Source organism: Alosa pseudoharengus, unplaced genomic scaffold (genome assembly GCF_046254945.1).
Source record: "Alosa pseudoharengus isolate Yale_2024_CS ecotype anadromous, Long Island Sound unplaced genomic scaffold, YU_APseudo_1.1 YU_APseudo_1.1_scf_13, whole genome shotgun sequence".
Taxonomy (NCBI): Eukaryota; Metazoa; Chordata; class Actinopteri; order Clupeiformes; family Clupeidae; genus Alosa; species Alosa pseudoharengus.
In genome coordinates, this window is record NW_027468598.1 from 9,284,368 (window position 1) to 9,297,314 (window position 12,947).

The window sequence follows — 12,947 nt, forward strand, 5'->3', positions numbered from 1 at the left end:
AGCGTAGAAGTAATCAACGACATCCACGTTTTACCGACTTAAATACAGTTGCACGAGTAGTTGATAGAAATGCTACGGCCACGCAACATGAAACGTGGCGATTTTCCAAGCGAATAAACCGGAGAACTACAATGTGTGGCGCAATAGCACTTGGGAGTACTTCGACCTAGCGTAGTAGTATTGTTAACACCTAATTGTAGATCCTATCCACCACAGAGTTTAGAATTCATGCTGGATCGAGCCTCAGCCTCTCCCTCCCCTCTGAGCGAGAGAGAGGCACACACACTAGAGATGCGCTGATGGGCTATTATTTCAACCATAACTGCATAGCAAAACTTATCATCCATCAGCCATCCATCAACACCAAAGTTTTTTGACCCATCTTCGAAACGGCACCCGCCCACCATCCGCTGGTTGTTTTAATGTAGCCTAGGCTATATGGGTGATGCAGCGCTGCTGACGTGAGGCTAGAAAGCCCTTGCCTGTTCTAGGAAGACTGATCCAATGCAACAAATATATTAAAAGGCTAAAGTCGTACATTGGCTATGTTGTAGCCTATCCCCAGAATATCAGCAGCAAACTCAGTCTCTGTCTCGCAAAACAGTCTCCAAATAAAACGGCCTGTTGCCTATACTGCCAGCTTGTGACAATATATCGTCCAAAATGCTTGATTGCATTGCATTCTCCACATTTTTAGCTACATTTTCATGTACCACATCAGCATTTTTGTTCAGTGAATCTTTTGTAAATTGCTTTAAAATGAATTGCGCTGTCTGTCTGAAAAAGACGCGCTCGTGCAGTCAAAATGAATGGGAGTCTTCAGAACAGGCTTTCAGTCACCCTGACATAACAGTGTGTAAAGTAGCCTATAATGTGAATGACTTGTTATTTTATCAAGGATTTCTTTCTTTTTGCAAAAAATAAAGTACAATAGGCATTAATTAGTAGGCCAGGAGCATGTTGAAATTATGTGGCAAATTGCATTTTTTTATTACAATGATAAAATTGTAAAAGGACGTGACCGAAGCTGAGGCAAGCCAGGCAATAGGCCTATAGGCCCGACGGTAATTGTAAAGCAATTTACAAAAGATTCACTGAACAAAAATGCTGATGTGGTACAGGCGCGCCTGCAGGTGTACGTCCGTACGCACTGTGCGTACCATCACTCAACAACGAGAGAAAATTTACCTTGTGGGTGTGTATATTCACACCATATTGGCCTACCATACCTTTACAACAATGCACAGTATCCCATAGTTGCATGCCATCAGGCTATTTACAATTTTCTATTAAGTAAAGTTAGTGAACACTTATCAAAATTAACGCGCACACATGTTTGAGCAGGAGAGAATACGCACGCAGGCACGCATAGGCTACTTGTTTTCTTTTACTCGGCTTTCTATATGGTTATCAGCACACAATGTTGAGCTAATTCACTAACTCAATACTCATCATGGATATCACAAGTTTAAACAACGAAAACAGAAAGGATGGAGGCAGCAAAGCTAGAGGAGATATTCAAGATGGGCAAGAACAAGGTTGGCTAAGCAATTGGTGTGCTTGTCAGAACGACTGCATTACAGCTGTTTAAAGCCAGACGTTACAGTAGCTATAACACAACTAAAGGTAGCTTTAGCCTGGATGTATAAAGTTGCTCAAATGAATAGGTAATTGTAGACGTTGTTGTTGCATTATTGCATGTGGATGTTGTTATGCTATGTATGCACGAACCTAAAGGAAAAATACTGCGTGAGCGGTTTTTTTTTTTTCGGGGGGGGATGGGTGTGCGTACCATAGCATTAATTCCTGCAGGCGCCCCTGATGTGGTACATGAAAATGTAGCTAAAAATGTGGAGAATGCAATGCAATCAAGCATTTTGGACGATATATTGTCACAAGCTGGCAGAAAAGGCAAACAGGCCGATGTGCGTTTTATTTGGAGACTGTTTTGCGAGACAGAGACTGAGTTTGCTGCTGATATTCTGGGGATAGGCTACAACATAGCCAATGTACGACTTTAGCCTTTTAATATATTTGCTGCCTTGGATCAGTCTTCCTAGAACAGGCAAGGGCTTTCTAGCCTCACGTCAGCAGCGCTGCATCACCCATATAGCCTACATTAAAACAACCAGCGGATGGTGGGCGGGTGCCGTTTCGAAAATTGGTCAAAAAACTTTGGTGTTGATGGATGGCTGATGGATGATAAGTTTTGCTATGCAGTTATGGTTGAAATAATAGCCCATCAGCGCATCTCTAGTGTGTGTGCCTCTCTCTCGCTCAGAGGGGAGGGAGAGGCTGAGGGTCGATCCAGCATGGATTCTAAACTCTGTGGTGGATAGGATCTACAATTAGGTGTTAACAATACTACTACGCTAGGTCGAAGTACTCCCAAGTGCTATTGCGCCACACATTGTAGTTCTCCGGTTTATTCGCTTGGAAAATCGCCACGTTTCACGTTGCGTGGCCGTAGCATTTCTATCAACTACTCGTGCAACTGTATTTAAGTCGGTAAAACGTGGATGTTTTTGATTACTTCTACGCTTAGTTGCCGTCAAAGCCCGCTAGCATAGCAACATGCTAACACAGTCCAGCCGCGCAGCAGAGCGTTTGAGTGCACGTAAGGACACGGGAGAGGTATGACTCAACTCGTGAAAGTTAAGGTAAGAACATATATTACTACTGACATTGGGTGGCGTGTTCCTTTAAAGTAGGCTACACGTTCCGCATTCTGTGCATGGCACCGTTGCCTCTGCATGGGTTGTAGCCTACCGTGTGAGGGAGTTCTCCCCTCCCAAAGAGAGTTGGTTGGGTCCATATAGCCCGTCTTTTCCAAAAAAGTTTTCTCAGATACGGATAGCCGGGCCGGCCCTACAGTAGCCATAAGCGTCAGGAAGGATGGATGGTAGAAAGAGGCCAGGAGGGACTGATACGGCCAGGTAGATGCTGCTAAATGTGCCAAGCTTCTAGATTAGGCCTACAGACAAAAGTGGCAACTGGTAAAGAGAGATAGCTGGGTCATTCTACGAAAACGTGCCATTTTATGTCCCTCAAACAAAAGTGTCTTGCAAAGCTGAATTAACAATATGTTTTTCATAATTATTTTATATTTTAGGAAATATAATAATGGTAAAAATAAATTATTTACTTTTTAAGAATACATCTTTTTTTTTTAAAGGATTTTAAGCACTTTTCGTATTAGGAATATTGCAAAAGCTGTAAAAATGGCTTGTCCCTCGGTATGACTTGTCTAGTATCACTGGCTATTTAGGATTAAAAAAGTCAAATTATCATAAAAATAAATACATGTACAAAAAGCCTCAAGTGTTTGTTCATGGATCATTAAACAATTTTATTTGGAATGTTTTTAAAATTATGAAAAAATCAACATTTTACATTTGTCCCCATGTTGTCGTCAACTCTGTTACTTTTGGATAAAACCCCCTTTGGAGAAAATGAACTGTGCCAAAAGTTACATCATTTTCAGGAAGTGATATCCTGCCTTCCAGGAAGTTAATGGTGAAAAGACCAGAAAAGTGATGTTCTCTTTTAATGACTTTTATTACGGTTTTGCTCCGTCTGACAGAAGGGGACAAGCTAGTTTTGTCAACCCTGTTACCACAAAATCATGCATTAAAAAATAATTTGATTGAAAATTTAAATGTAAATATTTAACAGCATTTTAACCTCTCTTGAATGCACACCATGTGGTGTCCTGGTGTCCACCACATGGCTAGTAATGGCTGCCGATAACAATATTTCATCAACCCTGTTACTGTCAACCCTGTTACTGTCAATCCTAAAATCTAATAATTCATGTGTTCAACTCCAGAATTATTTATGTAACACATAATTATTTGTATAATATTCATGAATAGTTACAAGAGCACTCATTATTTTATAATAATATATGTTTTTTTTTGGTAACAGGGTTGACATAGCACACATACCTCCATTGACTATTTGTTAAAGTAAATAAATAAATAAATAAATAAGATAGCCTGAGATGGCACCGCATGTTTTTCTGAGAGGTAAGAATCTACTTCATCCAAATAGGTGCTTCAAGATTTTAAAAACAGTACTTTGAAAATTAGATATTTTGAATGCAAAATGGCATGTTTTCGTGGAATGACCCAGCTATAGGCAATGATTATTAGCAGTTATTGGGCTAATATTGGACGTTTGTAACGTTGTCAAGCTATTTGCAAGAAACATATTACATTTCTTAAAATATTAGCCTTTTGTATCCGATTCATAGACTTTGCAGTATGCAAATATTAATAACAAAACTGAAGTTTGATCTGTGTAGGCCTATGCGGTAAAAATTGTAGCCTCTGAGCAGATGATAAACCAGTCGACCACTGAAAATGATGAGCCCGAAATTAGTGATAAGGAGGCCATGACTACAGGGACAAGTAGAGAGGATAAATTAAAGTTATTTAATGTAAGAAACCTATATGCCTTGTTTGCTTAAAAGAGGGTGTAGTAAAGGAGTAGGCTAAATCACCAAACAACAATATAGCCTACCCATGCAAAAAACATGTAGCCTAAACATTAGTTCAATATGCCTCTTTGTGGAAGCGTGGGATAGGCTACATTTCAAAGGCTTTCTTTCTTTCTGTCTTTCTTTCTTTCTGTTTTTGTTAACTTGTGGAATAGTGGAATATTTTTTGTTAACTTCTCAGTTGAAGTGAATTAATATAACCTTTACACATTTGTTGAACCATGGTACTAATAAAAACTACAGGATAGTAAGAGCTGAAATGTTGCTTCATTTATCCAATTTCCACCACTATGGAAAACGTGGGCCGGTCTTGGGCCTGAAACTCCCGGGCTGAAAAGTGGCCCCACTCCGGCCCTGGAGATGTGTTGCATACACAATAAACATGCATAAGACACAGGCTTAAAATGACGTCTCCAACCTACTTACAGAGTTTTAAACTGAACAATCTTTCCTACATATCCCTATGCAATACCGATACACTGTGTACAGGCAGGCTATACGCTGGGCTTATGGGGTTTTAGGCGTATGGAGTATAAGGAAGCCTCTACCCTCTTGTGTGGTTTCACCATCAGACAACAATTCCAAAGTGGTGACCTGTGGGGTGTACTACGAATCTCGATTAGTGGGTTAGCGAGGTATGTTGCGCTCAAAGCCAGGCTATGCTGTGCCACGAAAGTGGATCTGTTTTAGTGTCGCTATATCACCATGGTATCTTATGCTGTCAACCAAACCTGGTCGGGAGGAGGTTATGTGCTCAGTTATAGTTCAAATCGTGTAATCTACCGCACACTGACCAATCAATTGTCTTAAAAACGAAGTTTTCTCACGTGTAGGATTCTGTCATATATCTTACAGGTGGAGCTCCGCCTCTTCTAACATTTTGGATCTCGAATGCGCTTTAATAGTGCTGTGCGTGCAAATATCCCACTATGGACGTGCATACCATACAACAACTGATGACAATTGATTTATTTGATGTTATAGGTTAGACACAAAAAATCACCGCAGTGTAGATTAAGCTATAGCTCATGAATGCGGAAGTACCCAACACCGAGAACGCGCACAGATCTGAGCTGAAAGCCTAGTTTGACAAATATATCACATAACTGCAATCGTAGTATCACTTAACGTATACCCCTGAGTCAAGGCTTTGTCAAGCCTCGATATGTCTACATAGCCTAGATATGTCTAACGTGCTTCGTAGTATACCCCACAGACCTATCAGGGCTTTCAATGGCCTCGTTTAGATGAAAATGAATAAAAATAATTGTTATGCTTATTCTGTTGTGATCGCTCCATTGCCCTTAAGATGTTATAAAGTACACAGAACACATGAATTTTGATTAAAAAAAACAGTTTATTGGCATTGCTTGTAATGGTTACTGAACATTTAAACATTTACTGAACAAGGACAAAGACACAGGTTGGAAGTAAACAAATCTCTATAAAAAAAAAATGGTTAGGCACAAAACATACAAGGATACAAGGATACAAGGAAGTTTATTGTCACATGCATATAGTTACTGGAAGTAAGAAATGCAGTGAAATTATGTCTGGTGTCAGCCTATTTGTGCATTAATGGGGGGGGGGGGGTAAAAAGTGCAGTAGAAGAGGGGTTTAGTAGATTAAGTGGCAAGGGCTGCATAAGAAAGGTGGGGGAGGATTGGGATTGGGGGGGGGGGCACCAAGGAGCACCCATAAGCAACAGGGGCAAGGGAAAACTCCCTTACCAAGGAAGAAACCTTGGGCAGATCCACGGCTCAAGGGGCTAACCCAACTGCCAGGGGTCTTGGTGTGTGTGTTGGGGGGATGACAGGGGAGATGGGATAGTGTACTGTGTATGTGGGGAGAGAGCAGTGTGCAATATGTGTGTTGGAGAAGCTTCCTCATGAGACAATGTGCTGTGTATGTAGGGGAGAGGGGGGAGCAGTGTACTGCAAGTATGGTGAAGGGACTTACTATTGCAAGCAGAGAACTGTATGTATGATGTATGTGAGTGATGACAGTGAAGATGTGTGTGTGGGCGGGAGGGGAGTGGAGCAGTGACTGTGTGTGTGTGTGTAGTGTGTGTGTGGGTAGGTGGGGGCAGTGTGCTGTAAGTATGTAGAGGATGTGTGTTGGAGAAGATCCTGAAGACAATGTGCTGTGTATGTAGGGGGGGGGGGGGGGGCAGTGTGCAGCAAGTATGTAGAGGAGGCTTACTGTAGCAAGCAGTGTGCTGTATGTATGTGAGGTGATGACAGTGATGATGTAAGTGTGTGTGTTTTTTGTGTGTGTGTTGGGGATGGGTGGGGGGTGGGGGGGTACACATACAAGGAACACTGATGAAGGGCTAGACGCGAAACGTTTGCACCTTGTTTCTTTGGCCTGCAATAGTGTGGTCTTACCTGAGGGTCAGCTGATGGTTCTCTTTCTCACACACAAACCCATGATATTTCATGCATGCATACATGCAGTGATACATGCAAAAGCACATCAAGCAGACACACAGTGAGCCCAGACAACACAGAGGTTGGTTGACAAGGCACAGGTAAAATGATTGGTAAATTATTTTGAATTACATACAAGAAATTTCATGCAAATAACAACAAAAAAAGAAAATCCAAGCACACAGACAGAGGAGCAGACATGCAGCACCCCTTGAATGGGGTACAGCGACAATTATTACCACTTACATGACTAATACAGTATAACACTCAAATATGATGACATCACAAACCAACAGACTAAAGCCAGCCTGGTACACCTGTGTCTCAGCATCAGAAGTGGAGGTGGGCAAGGGCTGATCCCCAGTATCACACTGTCCATGGTCTCCTGCTGTGAGGCGTCTGTCAACATCTTGTGAAAACAAATATAAAAAAGGTCAGCGCAGAGGGTACACAAGAGAAAAAAGATTACAGTACAGTGGACCCTGATATGCGCTACTCGATGTATTAAAAAATACATGAAAGACATTCAGAACATATTTGATGATGTTGAAGGTTACTGTTAAATGTTTACATCAATACTAGTGGTAATAAATGTCTAGAGTGCATGTGGTGCATAAACTCTATGAGGTAGTGCATTTACTGTATTGGGAGGTAGCTAAACTCTGAAGTGAGAAGTGGATAAACTCTGTTTCTGAAATGTCAGAGGTGGGTAAACTGTGTTTACTTGCGTTAGCCTCCACTACAGCCCTGGTGACACGGTCATGGCCAAATATATGTGAAAGAGAACCGTAGCAGTCTAACACAAAACGCAAACACACTGTTTAGTTGTGAAAGCTGCTTGATGATCACCACCACTGATCCCAACGCTAGCCATGATGCTTTCATGACGATATGGACATTTACTTCAGGGCAATTTTGTTTTGGCTCATATTCGTGAATCACGAAATATCCTCTAATGTCAGACTGATCATGATTGTAGTGGAGGCTGTGTCAAAGGGAACACGGTATGCAAAATACACACAGAGCTAGCTAACGCGCAACTTGTAAACATTAGCATGATGCTTACCGTGGCAATATCTCGCTTGCGGCAGACGGTGTCTCTGGACCTCGGGACAGGGCAGGCAGAGAGGTTTGCATGCACACAGACAAATTAACTTCGCCATCCTCTCACTCTTTAAACCAAGTGAGACCATCTTGGCATCCCCTGAGTGGTAATCCTCCTCCTTGAAATGCGCGCTGTATTCTCGAGAAGGCGGTGACTGAGCTAGCTGAAAAATCTGCCCACCTAACCTTGACAAATTGCACCTAGCTTCCGAAGATCCCTTTGTCCTTGGGGAAGCAATGGACCCTAAGTCCAGTTTTGCTGGAGTTCTTGCACCCGGCACAAATACAGTAGTAAACCATTTTATCTATTTATTTATATATCTACTCTCTCCCTCTCTCCATCAGCTATCTATGTTATGTTATGCTATGCTATCTCTCACTACTATCTATCTATGCTATCTCTCTCTCACTATCTATCTATCTATCTATATCTATCTATCTGGGCTATCTCTATCTTTATATTTACTTATATATCTGACACTGTTACTCTCTCACTAGCTGCTACTCTCACTAATCGTCGTCTCTCTCAATGGTATCAAGGCGGCCTTTCCTATGTAGTCCCAAAACGAGTACCTCATGTGACGTCATGGAATGCATTGTGGCAGAAATAAGAATCATCGCAAACCTGTTGCTAACCGCTAAAATATCACCTACTTTTCCTTATTATATTTCTTTTTTGTGATACTTTACAACATCAAATACAATGGATAATTGTTTAAATGTTTATTACCAACTAGAAAATTGCCAGAAAAGACAACAAAAAAAAACCTGCACCACAGGCTTTAAGAAGTAGGCAGGGTCTTGTTGAATATTCACTGATTTTATGCAAATATCACCAGTTAACCTGCTCACCATCTAAACTGGAACACCGGATCTGGATCCTGGATCGCGCTCAGACTACCATTGCCTGCTCATAAAATAAGTAACCTCAGCTTGTTTCCTTATCAATGAAGGACGCACGATTTATAGTTTTATAGTTTAACACGATGTAGGCTATAGTTTACCTGCTTGCTAAAAAAAGACAAACTGCAAGTTGGCTTAATAAACAAAAGAAACGACACTATTGTCCAGCCAGCATTTTAGGCCTACATACATTTAGCACATTAATGTGATGGCCCTGCACTAGGCTACTTCAACTGCAGTTTTGGAGGAATTATTTGCAATATTTTGGACATGAAAAAAATGAATTGCACTAGATAGGCCTACTGCACTTTATTGCAGGAATGCAATATTTTGGACACATACATATTGTAGCCCATATTGTAGCCTACCTACTCCATTGTACTGTCAAGTATAACTGCAGTTGTTTTGTTACATGTTTCCAGTTATTTTCTTTTCCAAGGGGATAATCCTTAATTTGACTCGAAAACATTTAGTCTGCCACCAAACAACAACATTATGAAAACAATGATAATTCAATGACAAGACTCCAGTCAGATGAAGATGTGTATACTCCCATGGACCTTAAATATTGTAAGCATCAAACATTCTTCCACAAACAAACAAACAACAACAAAAAACAACAGTCTGATGTGTTCTAATTTTATATGTTTGGAACACAGATATCAGCCTAGTATGCATTTGTAATTTGAATTTCAACATTTTCATTTGTTTGCAATAATGGCTTTTCTGAGACGGGCCCAGAACCGGATATTGCTTAGAACGTTCCCCTTCCACTTGAGGTAGGTGTTCTTTTTCAGATACTTATGAAGTCCAAACAGTCTCCTTATTTTCTTATCTTCCACATCTTCCAGAATGATGATGATGATGCTGGCATTTCGCCTGAAGACAAGCCAGGATTGTGCCAGTTCAAACTCAAACTGACACCAGGAGCTGTCTAGGAAGTGCTGAGACACCACCACAATGACTTTCCGGCTACCCATGATGCCTTCATCCACTATATTGGAGGTAATCGACTTTCCTGCTTGGAAATCTCGCTCATGCAGGCAAAGCTGAATTGGAGGATGTCCTTTCTCAAGGTTTTCCACAAGCTCATCCAACACCCAGGCTTCATCCTTGCTTGAGTAGATTACAAAGGCATCATAAGAACATTCTTGTTGTCTAGACATTCTGTAGCCTCTTAGCAATATGAAGCAGTAATGTATATAAAACTGGTACTTATACAGCAATGCAGACAATAGGAGTACAGTTATAGCTGCTAATATGGACACAGTTATTATCACTCTGTTCGTGTGAACACAGTGTGTGGGGTCAAAGTTAATCACTCTGGAGTTCATGGATGAGGATTTGCATGACATTAGTTGAGGATCTTTTAGAACTGACTGATGATTAATAATCCAGGAAATAAATTCAGTCTGAGTACAGGAACATTCTATGGGATTGAAGGACAAATCAACTACTGAAAGATCCGCAGGGAGATTCTGAAGAACGTTTGAAGAGATGCGGGCTATGTGGTTATTGTCTACATGAATGGAGGTTAGTTTAGACAGACTGGGACAGGTGAGAAAGTCCACTGTGGTCAGTTTGTTTCCACTTAGGGTTAGGTGTCTCAAATTATGTAAATCTTGGAAAGAAGTGAAGGGTATGTCTTTAAGGCCACAATTTGAAATGTCCAGTACCTCCAAAGTTGAGAGATTTGAAAATAATTTGCCAAAAATGTCTTTTTCAATGCTGTTGCCAGCCATTTTCAGTTCTTTCAGACTGATCAGGCCATAAAAAATAGCATTACTGTCAAAGGTAAATTGTGTGTAGGAAAGGTCAAACATTTTTAAATTCCTAAGGTTGTGCATAATAACCCAATTATCTACAACTTCAACTTCTGTTCCATGAAGATCCAATATTTCTAGAGATGAATAATTAAAAAGTCCAAAGTTTCTAATTTTTATCCTTGCATTTTCACTTAGATTTAGATACCGGAGTTTAGGAACACCAATAAATTCAGCATCACAGCAAGACATTATCAAATTATTATGACTCAGATCAATGTATTCCAGACTAGGCAAATCAGCAAAGCTTTTAAATATTGGTGAATATTGATTGTCATTGATGACCAGTTTCTTTAATTTGTGTTGATGAGACAGTAGAAGATTCGGCAGTGAGCCCATTTGACCTTCAACCACAACAATCTCTTTGAGGTTTGGAAAATAAGAATGTTCCCAGGTATTTATTCCAACATATCTCAGAGAGATTTTTGTAGAATTAATCATGCAAAGGACGATGTGACTGGGTAGTTCAACAAAAAAGGATTGACAAAAATATATCTCTTGGAACTTTATGAAACAAAGGCTGGTCAGGGAATCTGAATTCATTTGGATCTTTCCCATTGCCAGGAAATGTCCTATTTTCAACTTCTTCACTTTCAATCCACTAAGACCTCCAAGAGCTTCTCTTGCAGTTGTGGATGAGATTGTGTCAAGTAGATTGATCTCTCCCAGATAAAGGCCATTAAATGCTCCAGTTTCTATGAAGGAAAGTGGGTTTCTGGACAATATTAAAGTTAAATTGCTACTCATCTGACGCAAAACAGAAGTGTCAACAGCTCTGATTGTAGATATGTTGTTTTTATGAAGGTCCAGTAATGTGAAGTCCTTGAAACTAACAGCATAAGATGGAAGGGCTAAAGAAAATAATCTGTTTGTTCCAACTTTTAATTCCTTTAGGCTTGTTAAACTCTGTAAATTCAGACTGTCTAAGGAGAGCAGACCGATGTCTACTAGAACAAGCTTGTGTATTTTTTCCAAAACATTAATGCTGTTTTTTCCAAAATGTTTGAGTGGATTTCCAGTGAGGATCAAAACAGACAAATTCCTTACATTAAAGAAGGCCTCATTGTCAATGTTTTGGATGTGACATCTGTCCAAAAGAAAAGCAGAAATAATTTAAAACACAATTTTAAACCATTAAAACACATAATTAGGTTCACAGTGTGCATCATTTCTGAACATGGTCTGTCAATACAAAAGCACAGGACATTGTCACATAATGTTCTCATTGTGCTTACAGTGTCAGTTTAGATAATCATGTCTAAGAAATGAAAAAAGAGAAAAACCCTCCTTTTACCTTGTGAGATCAAGATGTTGTAGTAATGGTAATCTCAGGAACATATGTCTCTGCAATGTTGCGAGGTAATTAAAACTGAAGTCCAAATGTTGTGTGGAGGGAGGGATACTGGTTGGTATGTAGCTCAGGTTTCTCCTGAAGCATGAGTATTGGAGACTGGGGATGACCTGAAAAGAAGAGAGTTTTTAAAGTCAATGCATATACAATAAGACAGAATTAGGCACTATTTATACCATCTGAATAAGACATGTTACTATACCTCTAAGCAATCTCCCGGGTCTTTTATTATCTTGGCTGTACACAGAATAATAAAGTCCAACATTGCAAACCGGTATACTGTCAAGGCGGCCATTACAAATGAACAGAGGGACACCTGACAAAAGCTTCACTTATCAGGGCTGTGCCATTGTTAAATAAACAGAAGGCAGGCTTTCATGAGAACTGATGAGGAACTAAACCACATGCCACCTCACGAGGGTCTCTCAAACAAAGGAACAAAAAAGTACCTTGAGTTTTTAATTATAGTACTTCCACTCTGACTCGGAGTGTGATTGGTAGCCTACATTTACTGTCATAAAACCATCCGATGGTTATTGAATGTTAAAACATTTTCAATATAATTTCGTCAGCCAATTTAGCTCCAACATTTTATCCGTTTTTTTATTTTCTATTCTTTGTTGTGAATGGATAGCCTGGCTAACGCCAAACCCCATCTCATTAAGATGGGGTCTGGGAACTAGACATTCATTTTCTCGTATTTGAAACGTGGTTTACGAATGCCCAGAGACGTTTATTGGGCGCTACGAATGTCTATCAAATGTGTCTGTACGTAGCTCATAACGGCTTCGGTGTGTCGTCATCGTCTTGCTGCCCTCCCTCTGTTCTGTGATTGA

The 12,947-nt window shown here is 40.2% G+C and overlaps 1 protein-coding gene across 1 annotated transcript; it reads right to left on the reverse strand.

Moving 5' to 3' along the window:
• Positions 1 to 9,519: 9,519 nt before the first annotated feature.
• Positions 9,520 to 12,506, reverse strand: LOC143121103 (toll-like receptor 4). Its single transcript, XM_076281491.1, has 3 exons — positions 12,314 to 12,506; positions 12,055 to 12,221; positions 9,520 to 11,847 (listed from the first exon to the last, which is right to left on the reverse strand). Exons 1-3 carry the CDS (start codon positions 12,404 to 12,406, stop codon positions 9,639 to 9,641), a joined length of 2,469 nt encoding a protein of 822 aa, XP_076137606.1. The 5' UTR covers positions 12,407 to 12,506; the 3' UTR covers positions 9,520 to 9,638.
• Between the last annotated feature and the right edge of the window lie 441 nt (positions 12,507 to 12,947).

Coding starts and splice junctions, on each gene's coding strand:
- LOC143121103 (XM_076281491.1), bottom strand. CDS start 12,406: ATGGCCGCCTTGACAGTATACCGGTTTGCAATGTTGGACTTTATTATT. Junction 12,222..12,313: donor ACCCGGGAGATTGCTTAGAG/GTATAGTAACAT, acceptor TCTTCTTTTCAG/GTCATCCCCAGTCTCCAATA. Junction 11,848..12,054: donor CAACATCTTGATCTCACAAG/GTAAAAGGAGGG, acceptor TCTTTTGGACAG/ATGTCACATCCAAAACATTG.